This window comes from Rattus rattus, chromosome 12, assembly GCF_011064425.1.
Source record: "Rattus rattus isolate New Zealand chromosome 12, Rrattus_CSIRO_v1, whole genome shotgun sequence".
Taxonomy (NCBI): Eukaryota; Metazoa; Chordata; class Mammalia; order Rodentia; family Muridae; genus Rattus; species Rattus rattus.
The window spans coordinates 83,455,288-83,475,896 of record NC_046165.1 but is presented as its reverse complement, the minus strand read 5'-3'; the positions used below and the strand labels follow the sequence as shown (position 1 = coordinate 83,475,896).

Sequence of the window (20,609 nt, the reverse complement as noted above, 5' to 3'; positions counted from 1 at the left end):
ATGAGGCTTTGACTAGCAGAAGCTGGTCCTCCACCTCTTTAGGTGAACAGCTCTCTATTCCTGTGTGTTCAGAGAGACTCACATGTTTATTAAAATGCCAGTTTTGGATGCTACAGTGCTGCTGCAGTAATGAAATGGTGGCATTTCCATTCTAACAGACATTCTATGGACCACAATGCAGGTATGAAGACCCCAAGACTCAAACTGAGAACAGAACTGAAGTCCAGGACCTCTGAGTGTCTAAATGTGTTCTGGAGAAGGAACTGGGAATATGAATGCTAGTTCCCCATTGTGTGAGATTTCTCAGTCCTGATGCCTTTACACTTCAGCCCTGGCAGCTGTGCCTATAGCCAGCAATCATCTTGAATGCATGTTTCCTCTACCTTTGACACAGCAGCCTCTGAAAAGTGTAGTTCGTTCTCTCGGAGACGCAGTGGGGTCATGAAAAAAGGACATGGGTATTATGTGCAACTTACACTAGCTACATATTGCTGTCCTTTCAGAAGGACATAAAATTCAAACAGCTCCCTCTGCAGACGATAAAGTAAAGGAGGTTCAGATTGATGAGACCACGGAGTAGGTGCTTATATTTTCAAGAGATATTATATGCATACAGATATACATGTGATGGTGCCTTCCTCTGATATTTATTGAACCTTGTAGCTATTGTAGCTAACTTTTTTGTTGTTTTATCAGCATCTCAAAGTCCTATACCCTCACCTATTCTAGAAAGAATAAAATTGTAAAGCAAAGTAGACCTTATTTTAAAAACTTCGAATGAAGGTGTTCTGATTAGTTTAATGTCAACCTGACACAAACTAGAGTTATTCAGGAAGAGGAAACTTCAGCTGAGGAAATATTTGTCTGACAGATTAGCCTCTGGCCAAGCCTAAGATGCATTTTCTTGATTGATGAATGATGTGGGAGGGACTAGAATGTTGTGCGTGGTGCTACCCCTGGGCTCGGTGGTCCTGGGTACCTTAAGAAAGTGGACTAAACAAACCAGGAGGAACAAGCTAGGAAACTGCACTCCTCCATGGCTGCTGCTCGTTTCTGTTTCTGATTCCAGGTTCTCACCTTAAGCTCCCGCCCTGACTTTGCTCCATGACAGGTGTGATCTGAGAGTTGTAAGCTGAGATAAACCCTTTTCTTTCCAAGATGTTTTTGGTTATGGTGCTCTATCGCAGCAATAGAAACCCTAAGACCATGCTGTGTTCTTCCAGAGTATAGAGTCACCCAAGTCATTAGGTTCTTGGCACTGCACTCCCAAACAGAGAGACAGAGAATTCCATAAAGAACTTACTCACCACAGACTGATTTAATCTCCACCACTTGTCATGTCCCCGAGGGAGAACCACAGAGACAGCTGCCTTGATTACATAGCTTACAGTCATTGCCAGCACATGCTCTGATCATATTTGAAAGCTTGCTCAGCCAGGGCAAGGACAGAGTCTTTCCAGGTAGAAAGAAGAAACTAAGAATAGTCTCACAGCATGTGTACACTGACTTCTGCTCTTTCTGATTGGTAGCTGGTGCGTTACTAGACTTTTACTCATCTCCTGAATTAGGGAAATAACTAACTCAACCTTTAGAGACAAATCTCAGTCAGAGTCATCAAATTCTCATCCTGTAGACAACGAAAGAGAGGTTTGCGCAGAGACTCTACCTGTCTTCACTTGTTCCTTTGCACGCCCATGGATATCTTAGGGTGTGTTCCCACCTAATTGGCTTCCAATGGTGTCAACCACTGGAAGGGCCTAGTGGCAGCCTGACGGTTAGGAGCAACACAAAGCCTGGGAGTTTCCCTTTGTCTCTCATCACTAAAGATGGTTTCATGTCCTCCCGTATCTCCCCTTTCTTGAAGTCTCCTGTTGCTGTAGAAACAAATTCTACCAGATACATCACATCCTGTGTACAAACTACTATGACTATTGCTGCCTCTTTCTATGAGACTTTCCTAGAGGTCACTAATAATTTTTTAAGGCCAGATACTAAATAGTCTAGGCTTTATACTACAAGAGGCAAAATTGAGGAGAGCTGATAGGTGTCAGAGGGTCCTGAGTTTCTTTTTCTCTGCTGTGTTAAAATAGCCCGTCAGAGCAGCCTAAGGTGAAGGGTTGTTTTGGGTCACAGTGCAAGGCTATGATCCATTCTGTCCCAGAAGTCAAAGTGGCAGGAACTTAAAGCAGCTTCCTTTAAGGTTACATTGCTTCTGCAACCAAGAAGCAGCTAGTGATGGATTCTAAAGCTTGGCTCGCTTCCTCTGTTTATACAGTGCAGAATCCCAGCCAGGGGATGGTGCCACCTACAATGTGTGGATCTTCTCTCCTCAGTTAGCCCGATTAAGGCAATCTCTGGCAATCATTCTCAGAGACTAACTTTAATCCAGACAATCCCTCCCTGTGTGCCCCAAGGCTTGTCTCTCAGATGATTCCATTTTAGGTGTCTGTCACATTGACAATGAATACAGACAGCATTACAAAAACACAAGCCATTCTTAGTACATACTATTAAATGAAGTGAAGGGCTGGATGGATTTTGTTCTTCGGTCTTAATTTGTCAAGCATTGCTTTTGCCTTAGAGGTAGCAATGGCTTCTCTAGCTGCTAGCTTCTGTATGCTTAAGGTTCCCAATTTTGATTGTTACCATTTGAATATGCAATGTTCAATACAGGTACATGTAGGTGCCCTCCAGGTGGTGGATTTAAGGAAATGCTGGAAACTTAAGGAGGTGAATCCAGCTGAAGGCGAAGTCACTGGGGATGCAACTGTGCTGCTCCAGTCCTTTGTGAGCTTTCTGCTTCCTGTCTACCATAAGGTGAAGAGTTTCATCTCCTGAATTCTGCTAGACCACCTTCAGCTTCACCTTGGGTCCAAAGGAATGGGGCTAGCCGGCTAAAGACTGAAACTGTAAACTCAATTGAATGATCCTTCCTGTGAGTTGGTCTTTGACATATTTTAGTCCAGCATATGTGGAGCACACTGATCAAATAATTTCTGCAAGTTAGTTCCCTATACTGACCTTTTCAAAACCAGGCTACCTAAAGTGGATTTTCTTTTCCAAAATGAACTCTGACTGGGAAAGTTTAAAACCATAACCCATCGCGTGTATGTTTTTCTACTTCATAAATTTCTTAGTGCTTTTAGCTCTTCTGAAATGCATTCACAGACATGTCTCGTTGGAACTATGTGTCTTTGTCATTCTCTACAAGTCAGTTGGCTACCTGTGGGTACTTTCAAGCAGTGCTAAACCTGTCAGCCAGTGCTGAAGAATTAGTGACCCTAAGAGGATCCCACAAACTGATACCAGGGAAAAAACACTTGAAATACTGAATAATTTTCCCCATGAGAACCAATACAACACAATCCCACTAGCAAGAGTCATGGGACAATCTGATAGTTTATAGACTATCAGATTGAGTCTAGTTTATAGACTCACATTACCATCAAGAGAGGTGTGGAAGACAATGTAGATACAAGCTGTAGCCAGCCTCCCTCCTTCACTACCTCCTCCTTGATCACAACTTCTTCCTCACTGTCCTTGACTCTATGGCTTTGCCATCAGTTCTGTCCACCCTTGCATAGCCATATCCACTCATAGCTCAGATCCTTGACCCCATTTCAATCAGAATAAAAATCTAAATTTTTTAACCAGTCTCTCCCTCTGTCTTTATCTCTTATCATTTGCCTTCCACTCAAGCAAGCACCGTCTGCTTGCTTGTTCTTAGCTCTCTTCCACATTAGATATCAAGCCTCTTGACTCCTGCACATTACTTCCCACACACTATGTGCTCCAGCTCTCTTTGAAGAGTTCCCGCATATCACTGGGGTCAGCACTTACATATAATTACATCTGCAATCATGTCTAACCAGTTTCCTTTCTGACTTTATGAAAGTCTGGGGTCTGTTCCTGCCTTCCTTTGTGTTTCATTCAGTCTTCCTCAAGGAACAGCACATGTTATCCTGCTCTTTAGTACTCTTTCTTCTCTCATCTGGGCTGCCATAAACACCTCTATTACAGGCCCTTCTCCACCATTCTATTGAAATACATATCACATGGGTCACTCAGTCCATACCAGCGCTTATTTATATTTGTGTATAATTCTTATGTTCTTTATAAAAATATAATTATAAAAGTATATGTATGTATCTGTATATGTACATGTTATATTTCTATATTTATAGTCTTCCAGATTGCACTAGTTGTAAATGTCACAAGAGAGGAGGCCACATCTACTTTACTAAGAAATTGAATATATAATTAATGGAGTCTATAATGTCTCAATAAATACATATTAATGGAATGAATGCATGATACAGGATGGGGCATTTACAATAAAAACGTCTCACTAATATATTGAAGGCTGTTGGATGTTCACCTAGATCTCCTTATCAAAGGTTTCCTACCATAACAATACATTGTGATGTCTTTTTAATGCTAGCAATCAGTCTCTGACTAGTGGTTTTCCTGAGCTACAAGTGGTAGAAGACCTGCAGGCCTAGCTTTGGACCAGTGACCAACAGAAGTGCTTAGATCATCAATGATGCACCATCACCTATGTGACTCAAGACCCATTGAGATCTGTTCTCCACAGTTTTCCATAATCTCAGGTACCTGAGTTGCCCATGGAGGTAACTTGTCTATCCCTTGTCTCATCTCCTCCTCCTCTTAGGTGTTTTCAGCGACATTTTTGCCAAGCAACCTTTGTGCATTTAAATAATTGTCTTACTATGTGTTGGGAAAATCCAAAGCAAGATAGCCCAGATTTGACACCTTGGTCTTTAGATCTTGACTTCATGTAACTTCTAATCTTTTAAAATTTCTGGGCTTGGCAGGATCAACACTTGTCATAAAAATCTCAGGTTATATATCCAAATCCCATGGGGGTGAAAGCTGGTCTCTCAGAAGTGTTGACAATCCTGAGCACTCAGGGGAGATGAATACTTCTGCTTACATTCCTGGCACAAGAAGAAACCCAGCTAGTGCCCTGTGTGCCCTCTGATCACAGGAGCCAAGATCAGTCAGGGACAGGACCATTCCGGTTTCTAACTGCTCCCAGAGCTGACACACTTGAGAGCAAAGGTAAGACAAAATCCTCTAGTCCAAGTAAATCACTTGGAGGCCTCAGGATACACAAACCCAGGGGCAGTCTGGGTCAGGACCCTTCCAGTTTCTGCCTGTGCCTGGAGCTGACCCAGTCCCACAGTTCTCTGTACCCAGATCTGGCTGAAGGAAAACAGGTCTACAGGAGGGTCAAGACACTGTCAGAGACAGCAAGACAAACTAACACTAGAGACAAGCTGATGGCAGGAGGCAAGTGCAGGAATTTTAGCAACAGAAACCAAGACTACTTGGCATCATTAGAGTCCAGTTCTCCCACCAAAGCAAATACTGGATATCCAAACACACCAGAAAAGCAAGATTTGGATTTTAAATCACAACTCATGATGATGATAAAGGACTTTAAGAAGGACCTAAATAACTTCCCTTAAATAAATATAGGACAAAAAAAGGTAAACAGGTAGAAGTCCTTAAAGAAGAAATACAAAAATCCCTTAAAGAATTACAGGAAAACACAACACACAGGTGAAGGATTGAACAAAACCATTCAGGATCTAAAAATAGAAATAGAAACAATAAGGAAATCAGAAAGAGAAACAACCCTGGATATAGAAACCTAGGAAAGAGATCAGGAGTCATAGACACAAACATCACCAACAGAGTACAAGGGATAGTAGAAAGAATCTCAGGGGCAGAAGATACTGTAGAAAACATTGACAAAAGAGTCAAGAAAAATGTAAAACACAAAACGCTCCTAACTCAAAACAAACAGAAAATCCAGGACACGATGAGAAGATCAAACCTAAGGATAATAGGTATGGAAGACAGCGAAGACTTCTAACTTAAAGGGCCAGTAAATATCTTCAAGAAAATTAGAGATGAAAACTTCCGTAAGCTAAAGAAAGAGACATCCATAAACATCCAAGAAGTCTACAGAATTCCAAATAGATTGGACCAGAAAAGAAATTCCTCCCATCACATAATTGTCAAGACACCAAATGGACAAAACAAAGAAAGAATATTAAAAGCAGTAAGGAAATAGGTCAAGTAACATATAAAGGCAGATCTACCAGAATTACACCAGAGTTCTCACTAGAGACTATGGAAGAAAGAAGATCCTGAGCAGATGTCATAAGAGAACACAAAATGCCAGCCCAGGCTACTATATCCAGCAAAACTCTCAATTAACAAAGATGTAGAAACCTAGATATTCCATGGCAAAACCAAATTTACACAATATCTTTCCACAAATTCAGCCCTAAAGGATAACAGATGGAAAACTCCAACACAAGAAGGGAATCTACACTCTAGAAAAAGCAAGAAATTAATCTCCTTGCAACAAACCAAAGAGAAGAGAGCCACACAAACATAATTCCACCTCTAACAACAAAAATAACAGGAAAGAACAATCACTATTCCTTAATATCTCTTAACATCATTGGACTCAATTCCCCTATAAAAAGGCATAGACTAACAGAATGGATATGTAAAGAGGACCTAGCATTTTTCTGCATACAGGAAATATACCTCAGTGACCAAGACAGATAATACCTCAGAGTAAAAGTCTGGAAAACAACTTTCCAAGCAAATGGTCTGAATCAACAAGCTGGAGTGGCCATTCTAATATCGAATAAAATTGACTTTCAACCAAAAGCCATCAAAAAAGATAAGGAAGGACACTTCATATTCATCAAAGGAAAAATCCACCAAGATGAACTCTCAATCCTAAATATCTATGCTCCAAATGTAAAAGGCACCTACGTTCATAAAAGAAACCTTACTAAAGCTCAAAGCACACAATGCACCTCACACAAAAATAGTGGGAAATTTCAACATCCTTACTCTCATCAATGGACAGATCATGGAAACAGAAACTAAACAGAGACATAGAGAAACTAACAGAAGTTATGAACCAAATGGATTTAACAGATATTTATAGAACATTTCATCCAAAAACAAAAGAATATACCTTCTTATCAGCACCTCATGGTACCGTCCCAAAAATTGACCATATTGGTCACAAAACAAGACTCAACAGATACAAGAAGAGCAAAATAATCTCATGCATCCTATCAGATCACCACAGACTAAGGCTGGTCTTCAATAACAACAAAACAATAGAAAGCCCACATACACATGGAAGTTGAACAATACTCTACTCAATATTAACTTGGTCAAGGAATAAAGAAAGAAAGAAATTAAAGACTTTTTAGAATTCAATGAAAATGAAGTCCCAAACTTGTGGGACACAATGAAAGCAGTGCTAAGAGGAAAACCCATAGCTCTAAGTGACTCTAAAAAGAAACTGGAGAGAGCATACATTAACGGCTTGACAACACACCTAAAAGCTCTAGAAGAGAGAGAGAGAGAGAGAGAGAGAGAGAGAGAGAGAGAGAGAGAGAGAGAGAGAGAGAGAAGGAGAAGGAGAAGGAGAGAAGGAGAAGGAGAAGGAGAAGGAGAAGGAGAAGAGAAGAAGAAGAAGAAGAAGAAGAAGAAGAAGAAGAAGAAGAAGAAGAAGAAGAAGAAGAAGAAGAAGAAGAAGAAGAAGAAAATACACGCAAGAGGAGTAGAAGGCAGGAAATATTCAAATTCAGGGCTGAAATTAACCAAGTAGAAACAAAAAGAACTATATAAAGAATCCACAAAACCAGGAACTGGTTCTTTGAGAAAATCACCAAGATAAATAAACCCTTAGCCAGACTAACCAGGGGGCACAGAGAAAGTATCCAAATTAACAAAATCAGAAATGAAAAATTAGACATAACAACTGAGAAAATTCACAAAATCATCAGATCCTACTACAAAAACCTTTACTCAACAAAACTGGAAAATCTGGATGAAATGGACAATTTTCTAGACAGATACCAGATACAAAAGTTGAAACAGGATCAGATAAATCATCGAAATAGTCGCATAACTCCCAAAGAAATAGAAGAAGTTATTTAAAGTCTCCCAACCAAGAAAAAGCCCAGGACCATATGAGTTTAGTGCAGAATTCTCTCAGACCTTCATAGAAGACCTCATACCAATACTATCCAAACTATTCCACAAAATAGAAACAGAAAGGGTACTACCCAATTCCTTCTTTGAAGCCACAATTACACTTATACCTAAACCACACAAATACCCAACAGAGAAACAGAACTTGAGATCAATTTTCATTATGAATATCGACAAAAAATATTCACTAAAATTCTCCCAAACCAAATCCAAGAACACATCAAAACAATCATCCATTTTGAACAGGAAGGCTTCATCCCAAGGATGCTGGGATAGTTCAATATATAGAAATCTATCAATGTAATCCACTCTGTAAACAAACTCAATGAAAAAACCACATGATCATCTCATTAGATACTGAGAAAGCATTTGACAAAATTCAACACTCCTTCATGTTAAAAGTCTTAGAGAGATAAGGAATTCAAGGCCCATACCTAAACAATAGTAAAAGCAATATACAGAAAACCAGTAGCCAACAAGTGTCGGAGTATAAAGTTAACTCAGACAAATCAGTAGCCTTCCTCTACTCAAAGGATAAACAGGCTGAGAAAGAAATTAGGGAAATGACACCCTTCACAATAGTCACCAATAACATAAAATACTTCAGTGTGACTCTAACTAAGCAAGTGAAATATCTGTATGACAAGAATTTCAAGTTGCTGAATAAAGAAACTGAAGATCTCAGAAGATGGGAAGACCTCCCATGCTCATGAATGGGCAGGATTAATATAGTAAATAACGATCATTTTGCCAAAAGCAATCTACAGATTCAATGCAATCCCCATCAAAATTCTAGCTCAATTCTTCATACAGCTAGAAAGAGCAATTTGCAAATTCATTCGGAATAACAAAAAAACCCAGGATAGTGAAAACTATTTTCAAAAATAAAAGAACTGCTGTGGGAATCATCATCCCTGACCTCAAGCTGTATTACAGAACAATAGTGATAAAAACTGTATGGTATTGGTACAGTAATAAGTAGGTAGATCAATGGAATAGAATTGAAGACCCAGAAATGAACCGACACACCTATGGTTACTCGATCTTTGCAAAGGTGCTAAAACCATCCAGTGGAAAAAAGACAGCATTTTCAACAAATGGAGCTGTTTCAACTGGAGGTCAACATGTAGAAGAATGCAAATCAATCTATTCTTATTGCTCTGTACAAATCTTAAGTTGATGTAGATCAAGGACCTCCACATCAAAACAGATACACTCAAACCAATAGAAGGAAATGTTGGGAAGAGTCTTGAACACATGGGCACTGGGGAAAATTTCCCAAACAAAACACAAATGGCTGATGCTCTAATTTCAAGAATTGACAAATGGGACCTCATAAAACTGCCAAGATTCTGTAAGGAAAGGTCACTGTTATTAGCATAAAACTGCAGCCAATAGATTGGGAAATGATCTTTATCAATCCTACATCTGATAGAGGACTAATATCCAAAATATATAAAGAACTCAAGAAGTTAGACTCTGGCTGTGTCTCTCAGAAGAGATCTCTATGTAGTTCCTTTCAGTATGCACTTCTTAGCTTCATCCATCTTATCTAGTTTTGGTGGCTGTATTACAGAGCAATAGTGATAAAACTGTATGATATTGGTACATATATATAGGCCACATGTGGGGCAGGCTCTGAATGGCCGTTCCTTCAGTCTCTGCTCTAAACTTTGCCTCCCTATTCCCTTGTATCAGAGGTGAATGCTAGAAGCAAACTACTGAAATGAGAGGAATTAGAGAAAGGACTGAAAGAGCTGAAGGGGCTTGCAACCCCATGAGAACAATAACGCCAACCAACCAGAGCTTCCCCTATTCAAAGACTATACATGCACTGACTCTGGGCTCCAACTGCATATGTAGCAGTGAATAGCCTTGTTGGGGTACTAGGAGAAAGGGAAGCCCTTGGTTCTGCCAAGGTTAAACCCCAGTGTAAGGGATTGTTGGGGGAATGGGAAGGGGATGGATGGGGAGGGAAACACCCTTATAGAAGGGGAGGGAGAGGGGTTAGGGAGCTGATAGACAGGAAACTGGGAAAGGGAATAACATGTGAAATGTAAATAAGAAATAGCCAATTTTTTAAAAAATGGAAAAAAAAATAAATAAAAGAAGTTAGACTCCAGAGAGTCAAATAACCCTATTAAAATTGGGGTCCAGAACTAAACAAAGAATTCCCAACTGAGAAATATTGAATGGCTGAGACATATCTAAAGAAATGTTCAACATCCTTAGTCACGAGGGAAATGCAAACCAAAACAACCCTGAGACTCTACCTCACACCAGTCAGAATGGCTAAGATCAAAAGTCAGGTGACAGCAGATACTGGTGAGGAGATGGAGAAAGAGGAACACTCGTCCATTGGTGCTGGGATTGCATGCTGGGAACATCACTCTGGAAATCAGTGTGGAGTTTCCCAGAAAATTGGACACTATACTACCTGAGGTTTACCTCTCCTGGGCATATACCCAAAAGATGCTCCAACATATAACAAGGTCACATGCTCACTCTGTTCATAGCAGCCTTATTTATAATAGCCAGAAGCTGGAAAGAACCCAGATGTCCTTCAACAGAAGAATAGATACAGAAAATGTGGTACATCTTCGCCATGGAGTACTACTCAGCTATCAAAAACAATGACTTCATGAAATTCAGAGGCAAATGAATGGAACTAGAAAATCCTGAGCAAAGTAACCTAACCCAGTTACAAAAAACCACACATGGTATGCACTTACTGATAAGTGGATATTAGACCAAAAGCTCAAGTTACCCAAGATACTAACCACAGAACACATGAAGCTCAAGAAGAATAAACAAAGTGCAGATGCTTTAATCCTTCTTAAAAGGGGGAACGAAAATATTTATAGGAGGGGATATATAGTTTGGAGCAGAAACTGAAGAAATGGCCGTTCAGCACCTGCCCTTCCTGGAGATCCAGCCCATATACATATAGCCACCAAACCCAGACAATAGTGCTGATGCCAAGAAGTGTCTGCTGACAGGAACCTGATATAGCCGTCTCCTGAGAGGTTCAGCTAGAGTATGACAAATACTGTGTCAAATGCTGGCAGCAAACCAGTGAACTGAGAATGGGGGTCTCAGTTGGAGGAGTTAGAGAATGGAGTGAAGAAGCTGAAGAGGCTTGTAACCCCATAAAAACAACAATACCTACCAACCAGAGCCTCCAGAGACCAAACCACTACCCAAAGACAACCCATGGACAGACCCATGGCTCCAGGTTCATATTTAACAGAGGATGGCCTTGTAGGGCATCAATGGAAGGAGAAGCCCTTGGTTATCCCTAGTTTTTACTGCTAGTTCAAGGGAATGTCCAGGCACAGGTAACGGAGGGTTATTGAAGAAGGGTAAGGGGACCAGTTAGCAATCTTATGGACAGGAAACTGGGAAAGGAAATCTCATTTGAAATGTAAATATAAAATATCCAATAAAAATAAATAATAAAAAAGAAAACATGGGGAAAAGATGACCCTGGAAAAAAATTACTTTAAGGTGCAATGTTAAAATGAGATGTTATAAACTCAAAATTTGTGAAACTTTATTCAAATAGAGTGAAAATATGAAAAATCATAACAAAGTGACTATTGTAGGCACAGCATTTCATGAACACAAGATGGAAAATATTGCATCCCTTTCTATTGTTACTTCCCCAATTGACTCAACAGTAAGAAGAGAAAAATAATTTATCTCCACTTCCTCTTCATATGAATCAGGAGAAAGATCTCCTTTGACATTGGTTCTGGCAGAACTGGTAACCCTGTGGAAAGGCCCAGATGCCACCGCTCTCCTCTTTAGGCACACTTAGTCAAACGTTCCAAAGAGTGATGGGGAACCAGAAAGCAAGGGTAGACTCATTTAAGGGGAAGAGATCCTGGTCACCAGTGCTAATGTAGTCTTTTCACTAATGGAATGTTCCAACCTTGAATCCTCATTTTCAAAATTCAGCTCAGGCTGAATCTTCCTCTCCTGCCCTTAGTGATGCTAAATAGCTTCCCCAATAGCATGTTAATGTGACAGCTTTCTCCATTCTGCTAGTCTGGGAGGGTTTCAGAAGAAAAACAAAGGTCCCATAATAAGCCACCCTAGGAACACTGGAGCAGTAAAAACAAGGTAATTAAGGTGCGATGGTAAAATTTGTTTATCTTCTAATGTTTGCATGTATGAAGAGAGAAAGTAGAGGAAGCTCTCATTCTGGGAAAACAATTGTCTCAGTGTTGTTGTTCCTTCAGTTATCTTTTCTGTTCTCTAGCTAATTCCCAGTTACCTTGATTTAATGGTGAATGAGAGAATAGTACACTAGAAGAAAACTTACTGATTGTCAGGTTTTGGTTAAACATTCTGCAGGAATGTCTCTCTCAACACTTTCGGCAATACTGTGAAATAGATACCACTGTCTGTCTGTTCAATAGAAAAGTCGCACAGGGTCCCTTTTCATCATGATGAGGATAAAAAATGGTGTTCATGGTGGTTGGAACATGACCAAGACCCTGTGCACACTTTCCTGCAGTGATTCTTTCCTGCCATGCCTGGCATGCCAGGCAAGTTCCAATAACCAGAGGAAACTCCTGAAGAGTGGACTTGCACTCCCTTCAAAGTACAGCCAGACATGAGAAAGGGGCAGGTTAAAAAGTGGCAATCCACAGTTTCTATCCCAACGATCGAGGAGAAAACAAACACAAAGCATCACAAACAAAGCCTTGTATTTGTTCAGGAAACATCTCGCACATCTTTAAATACCATTGAAGAAAATATTTTTAATGGCTGTCTAGCATTTTACCTTATGGATGTTCGGACATTTGTAAACTGCTCTGTCTCTAATTTGTTTATTCCCCCAACCCCCACACATAGCCCCTGAAATGCTTAACTCCTTCATGCTGCATTCATGTGTTAGCCCAAAGTGTGCACATTCCTCTAGTGGGTGCTCTTGACATATATTAAGTATTAAAGTGAACAGTGTTGCATTATCCATCAGTGTATTAAGGACATGCTAAGAATATGAAAGCCAGAACCCCACTCATTGACTCCAATGTCAAGCATGTTCCACTCCACAGTAACAAATGACAGGAGATGAGAAAACAGTTAAGCATCACTTGTTTTCCTTTGACCACAGGCCAAAATGAAGGTCATGGGGAAGGTGTTTTAGTTCTACAGTAAAATGATGTATTATTGAAAAGAAATCCTCTCAGCTAGCGATAGAAGCAAACATGGGCACATGTGGTGGTGCAGAGAAAGTACACTTTTGTTGGTACATTCACTAGGAGCAGCATTTGAGTCTTTTGAAAGTTGCCTAGAATTTTCTAATTGACATTATGTTAATAACTGAAGTCCATGTCTGACAACCAGCTAAGTAGGTCCTTCTGATCTGACATCCATAAAATACCTTTTTTTGGTCCAGTGACTTGGGGATTGAGTTTACATCTTCCTTGTGTTTATAAATACACAAAGCAGTTAGAAGCTACTAAAGGCTGTCATCCTAATTCAAGAGTTATGATAAAATCACTGACAGTGGCTTATAGAGTTTTACATAAACATAATAACCTGTATAAAATCTTGCTTATTCTTGAGAACGTTCTCCACCAGAGAAGGGCATGGCATTTCACAGTATTCAAATATGGTGCTGAAATTGCAAGCTAAAGGCTTCTTCGCGATGAATGTCACTAGGACAACAGAGCAAGGTGTGCTGTGGGAGCAGATGAGAAGTAACTGCAGGGCTGGAGAGATGGCTCAGCCGTTAAAGGCTAGGCTCACAACCAAAAATATAAGAGAAGTAACTGCAGACATGGTAAACAGAGAGGCAGAACTTACTTTCCTTCTTCATCAAAAACAGCGGAGTTTCCGTAGCTCCTGGGAGACCTGAGGTCCTCAGGTGTTATTTAAGATGGTGCACTATATTTTAGTAGTTATAGTTTCTGCCATTTGTCTAGAAGGGAGAGAATGGGGGTGGGGAGGTATCTCAGACTCCTCCCATCTCTGCTTCAATGATTTAACTGGTTGGCATATAAACTCCTAGAGAAGGTAATGTTTGATAGAAAAATCTGGGCTTAAAAAACAAAGATTGAACATTTTTGTTTCAGATCCTTAGTAAAAGTATTACAAATGAAGGGACTGCCATCCATAAAAGGGGAGAGGACCCCACCATCTTTACTTAGTTTCTTCAGATGCCCTTCACGCTAACTGCGTGACTCCGCCGTTTGGGGAAGGCAATGGAGAAGCCCATCTGGAATCTGTTTGCTTGACAAGACTTTCTATATCTCACAGGCACACGTGAAATGAATCCCTTCCTTGTCATTCCCACCTGAGCTCAGTTGCTGGTTTTTCACTTTGATGGTTCTCTTAATTGCATCTCTCTACCTTGAGGGTAAGACTAGGAAACCATGTGCCTAATGTGGTGTTTACTAGGCAGTTGTCAGACCAAAGGTTTGACCTTCAGGTTACCCACTCCTCCTAGATCTTAGTCACGGACCATTGCTGAAGCAATGCAGACATTGTTAGCCCAGGAATAATGCTGAACAGCCCAGTCCCACTGCCCGGCCACTGACAATTCTTAGCTAGAACTCTAAGTCCTAGCTTATGAACATTGATCAATGAACAGGTATTAGTTTGGTCTTTCTCTTCGTCTTTCTCTTCTGGAAACTTTTCCAGAGGAGTTGGCATCTTCACACTCTTTAAACCACACTACAAATATTAATTGTGAACCCTCAAGGAGAAATGCTTAACAGTTCTGAGCTTTATCCTCTCCTGTAAGTGAGGAGACTTTTCGAGCCTGTGTAGGTTGGGGGCATTTGAAAATGGCTGTCAGTTCTACTCTTAAGTCTTCAGAATGTTGGTAAAAGCATCACTTCTTATTCTTCACTGAGTGTGAATACAAGCACTTCTGTCTTAGACTAGGAAATGTTTATGGGGCAAATATATTTTTAAAATGTGTAGATCCCACAATTTGTGAATCCTCTATTACTCAGTAAGGAGAAGAAGAATGTCAATGGGAAATGCATTTGGGAAACAATGAACCTTTTGGTGATTCAAAGTGTACACGGGAAAGATGAAGCACTATAAAGGATGTCTTAAGTCTGTTTCATCATACTCCCAGATTCCTTCTCCTATCTTCTTTCTTTTTCCCTCCCTGCTTCCTCTTCCTCCCTTTCCTTCCTTCATTTTCCTTCCCTTTAGTGACAGGATTACAGGGGTTCGTGAAATGTCTCTGGAAAATACTGTGCTTAGTTGCTTACAAAAAGCTGTAAAGGTTGATTTAGCCTTTCTTTGTAATTATAGTGTCAGTGTCAGGCCCATAGAAGCTAGTGTTAAAGTGAAATGAGCAAGAAAGTACGCTGCTAACACACTGAAACACTGTTGATAGTTGCCTCCGCCTCTGTGGTGGCTATTCCTGGTTGTCACCTTGACTACATCTGGAATGAACTATAATCCAGAAATGGAGGGCACACATTTTTGATCCAGATCTTGAGGCATAATGACCATGAAAAGCTTAAACCCCAGCCAGGTAGTACAAACTTTTAGTCCCAGAAAACTGGGGGAAGTAGATCTCTGAGTTCAAGGCCACCTTGGGACAGAGTAAGTTCCAAATTCAGGCATGCTGATACACACTTTTAATCTGGGCCATACCTATTCTGGAGGCCTGCCTACATAAGGACAGTGGAAGAAGGAAGATCCACTCTTCTTTGCCTGCTTGCACTTACTTGCTAGCACATCTGTTGGAGCCTACTTCTTCAGGATTCTAGCCAGCTGAAACACCGAGCCTTGTGGGACTGAGCAACTTCTAGAGTCTGGGACTTCCCATTCACAGCTGCCCATTGTTGGGTTAATTGGACTGCAGACTGTAAGTCATTACAATAAATTCCCTTAATATATAGAGACATTCCCTAAGTTCTGTGACTCTAGAGAACCCTGACTAAATATACCCTCAGAGTTAATTGATATCAATTACTTGGGAGTTTTACAGGAACAAACAATTTTAAAATTGAATGAAGTTAGTCTATATTAGGTATCTGGATGAGAGCCACAAGCCGTGAGGCTGGGAACAAGCTCTGAAGGGCATCTGGCCATCGTTTTATAGTCATGGAACAGGCACTGAGGTGACAAAGATTTTGAAAGGTTGGTTCTATTAATTTAAATGGAACAATAGAGATAGGAATTTATTTCAAGCAAGGTGGACTCAAACTCTTGGTAGCAGAGAGAGTATAAGGAAAAAATAAACTTGTCCTTCAGTGTTCCAGGATATAACTGATAACAGTCATGGGACTTCTCTCCAGTTGTCACTGTGATGAGTAAATGCAGTTGGGCGGGTACTCAACTAAGCAGTATTTATCTGCACACAGATACATTATTAGATATCAATATCATTAAACACGTTATCAGCCAGAATTGCACAGACAATATAAAGTTACAGGTAACCCACTGTGATGGGTTTGCATATGCTTGGCCCAGGGAGTGGCACTATTAGAAGGTGTGGCCTCGATGGAGGAAGTGTGTCACTGTGGGGTGGGCTTGGAGACCCTCCTCCTAGCTGCCTGAGGATGCTCAGTCTGTTCCTGGCTTCCTTTGGGTGAAGATGTAGAACTCAGCTCCTCCTGCACCATGCCTGCCTGGATGCTGCCATGCTCCTGCCTTGATGATAATGGACTGAACCTCTGAACCTATAAGCCAGCCCTAATTCAATGTTGTCCTTTATAAAACTCACATTAGTCATGACCCTAAGACACTCACACATCTGGATAGAATGGGAGACATTTTAAGATTATAGAAAATAACTGTATAAGTGGAATCTCTGGGTTGATAGCTCCACAATGGGCCGTCATAGGAGGCTTTAGTTTTGGGGGACAGTCAATACTGCATCGAGGGAAAGTTAGTTGATCTTCCCCAGTATGGAACTACTCTAGGAATGACAGTTTATGGCTTCAAGCAGAATTTCTTCCTACCCAGCCTACATTCTCTACCAGAAATTACAGAAGGAAGAAAGCCTCATGCCTTGAGGGTGAGGAGCACCGATCTTTACCTGAATGGATATGCAAAGGCTATGTCTATGCTGAGGTTACTTTCTGTCTTGTTGACGCAGTCCACGCTCAGCCGCAGGCCTCCGGAATAGCCGCCACATGTTGCAAATGCAAAGATTGCAAAAAGCTGTGGAGAACAAAGGAAGAAAAGAAGAAGCAGGGATTAGGATGATGTTAGTCTAAAAGGAAGTCAGTTCAGAGCTCACTGTTTAGTGGACGGAGGTTGTAGCCCTCCGCACAGTAGCATCGGCACTATGTCCTATTGAGCTGGAGCAGGATGAACACAGCAGACTTGGAGGGGCTCCAAAGAGCAGACAAGTGAGTTGGAGAAATGCTGCTTGGTCAGGGGAAAAATAATGACAGTGTGACGTTTAGCGCCATGCCTCACAGAAGTGATAGCAGAATTCCATAGACAAAAAACTGGAAGTTATCTCTCTGCCTACAGAGAGATGTTCCCCTTCCCCCTTTTCATGTTTACTTGCATGTTTTTGGGTTTTTCTTTGTTTTTGTTTTTTAATAAATGTGGTTTTTCTTTTGGAATGGTTTTGGTATCTTTCTGTAGAACCATGGCCTCAGAAATCTAGAACTAGGAGACTGAAGATCAGATAAGGAAGAGTCTCCATTCACAGAATATAAGCTCGGGTTTTTTGCCTCAAATCGCCACAGATGGTTATTTCTCTGTGTTGGCTGCTGTTTCTAAATTAAGTATTGGAAGATCCAATGTTGTGAGTTAATGTCATACCCTTTCCTGATGGAAAAATGGATCTGTATGAAAGAGACACCCAAAAGTTGAAGCATAAATGCATAGCAGTCTTCTAGACAGAGAAATGTCACCAAGGTATGCTGGGCTGGGGTTGGGGTTTCCTAACAGGAGAAGAAGTAAGGCAGTGTTATACGTGGTTATTTCACAAGCCACCTAAATTTAAAGGAATTTCTTGCTCATGTCCAAAGACAGCCACACCAATGCACTTCAAACTAACCCATACTGAAAGCTTCCAACTTATTTTAGTAATAGGAACACTAGTACACTTTGCACAGAGAGGGGAGCTATGTGTGAATTAAATGCAGGGCTTGTAATACAGTATAATGGGTACATTACCTAATATCACTATGCCTTAGTTTCCCCATAAATGAGACAGTATTGATACTAATCCCTTGACATGTTTTACTCTTTGTGATAGGAACCAGACAATTACGGAGGGGAAAACTGCTGGCACTAGTGTGGTGTCTGTCCCAAAATTTCAAAATGTAGATGAGTGTTATCTACCAGATGCATCATTAGTAGAAAACACCTTAACAATTGTCTTCCTCCACCCCCTCCCCCCCAGTGTAGGGGAATGTCAGGGTGGGGAGGGAGGAGGAGGGGTGGTTGGGGAGGGGGAACACCCTTATAAGAGAAGGGGAGGGGAATGGGATTGGGGGTTTATGGATGGGAAACTGGGAAAGGAAATAACATTTGAAATGGAAATAAAAAATATCCAATAAAAAGAAAGAATTGTCTTCCTCCATTGCATATTTAACATTTATAGGAAAAGACTGGTTAATGACAATAATACAGTGTAAAACCCTCACAAGGTAAGCAATGCTTTGGGGACCATTTTCGCATATAGGTGTTAGTTTTCTTGGTTTTCAAAATCACATTTTAAACTGTGCAACAATACATTAGGCATACTGGAAGCAAATGGATTCATACTTGTTAGACCTGTGGCCTGTGGAGCCAACAGAATGGGTCCTCCTGCCACAGTGTGAATATGCAGTAAATGCTAATGAATGTTATTATTGCAAATAGTGGATATGGTTATAAATTGTTCCAGACCATAAAGTAGGAAATTTACACTTAAGTCCTCACTCGATTCATACACATCACAGCTCTAGTGAACTAACAGTTAAGCAGTGAAAAGAAAATCTGTTTTTATGTTTTGTTTTTCTCAGGGATGGATGGGCATTTAGCAGCCACTCCAGCCCACTCCCTAATCCCACATGATGCTCGGCACTCAGGCTTCAGAGAAGCTTCACCGCTCCCTTCCCATCAGCTCTGAGTGTTGACAGGAACAAGAAAGAGGCAGTGCTAATTGTTCAATGCTTGCATCTAGACTTCATCTCCTGATCAGACTATCCTACATTCTTGTAGCATGTGAAGATGGGCGATCTGGTGAGAATTCTTTCAAAGATTCGACTTGTGGGGTTGAAAGCATTCTGGAGACAGACCTTTCATTCCTTACAGTTTCTCATCCATGAAACATTTAACCTGTGTGCTGCTCTTCCCTCATGTGTATGTGTATGAAGATTAGCATAATCATGTCAAAAAGTTGCATTTAAAAATTCCTTGAGGACCTTATAGTGTAGCTGAATGGCATAAGAACAACTCTTGTTAGTTTCTGTATTTAATAACTTTAAGAAAGTACTTAGAATAAGGTCTCTGTGCTAATTTTATAGTAAGTGCTTGATGTACAGTTAAGACTGTTTTTAGTAGGCTACTATTGTTAGCATTACATAATGAGCTAAGATAAAGTGATGGTTATTTACTAACTTGTACATGGATGGGAAGGAGGAGTTAGACTATGGAGACCACGCACATCATTACTTTTTCCTCTAGTCTTTATCAAGATTTGCAAATACAAGACATCATACTCCAGTTACATATACCTATAGCTTTTTGGTTAAGTTTCTTACTCCCTGCTGTGATGAAACAGAAATCACAGTATGTGACTGATATCAAACTCATATGTGTTAGGCAAGGATTAAACAGAACACTGGGAGCGTCAGATCCTGCTGTGTGAATAACTTATTACAGGGATGGGTAATTCCATACTTAGAAAAGTGAAATCAAGTCCATCAAAATATACCATCTAAGGAATAGGAAACATCAAAAGAGTGAAAAGAGAAGACTAAAGGCTCCTTAGTCTGGGAGGGGGTAGAATTCTCTGATATTGGAGAGCAAGGTGTGGTGGCTTTTTTCCAGGGCTCTATCTAAGTCCTTTACCTTGGGTGACACAACAAAGCACATCTGACTTTGAGCCTCTTTCCTAGCCAGGAGTCCCTGGGCAAACCCTCCTGATTTTCTGAACATCAGTTCTTGGGAAGCCAAGACTAACCCACTGGTTCATTCAATAGGCATGTAATGGGATATTTACTATATGTCCCATTGTTGAAGTACAGAGAGTCAGGTATGTCAGAAAAAGATCACGTCTCTGCCCAGCTATACAAATAATTGTACACTGTGTTACATGCTTGGAGAAGAGAGTGGGAGAGAAAGTTATGCCTGAGGATTCTGCATTAAACCAACATCTGGAAAACAAATGAGAGGAGGGGAGAAAAAAAATGGGATAGAAAAGGTTTTCAATAAAAGAGACAGATGCAAGGAGGGAAGATGTGAGAAGTTCATGAAGGCCATCGAATCAATGGTGAAAAGGGGGGATAATAGTTTGCATCTCACAGGGTTGCTGAGAACACTAAGCCCCCAACAAATGTTGAAAGCCACTCATTTTCCCTCCTTCCTCTCATTGCTACACCATGCTATTCATCTCA

At 40.6% G+C, this 20,609-nt stretch overlaps 1 protein-coding gene across 2 annotated transcripts in view; it reads right to left on the bottom strand.

The window, feature by feature from the left end:
- Synpr (synaptoporin) overlaps nt 1–20,609 on the bottom strand; it is a 324,758-nt gene that overhangs the window by 119,729 nt on the left and 184,420 nt on the right. For both annotated transcript variants that reach the window (XM_032918342.1, XM_032918343.1), the window contains one exon: nt 17,084–17,208. In XM_032918342.1, the coding sequence (XP_032774233.1) occupies nt 17,084–17,208 (125 nt within the window). The remainder of the gene's footprint in view (nt 1–17,083; nt 17,209–20,609) is intronic.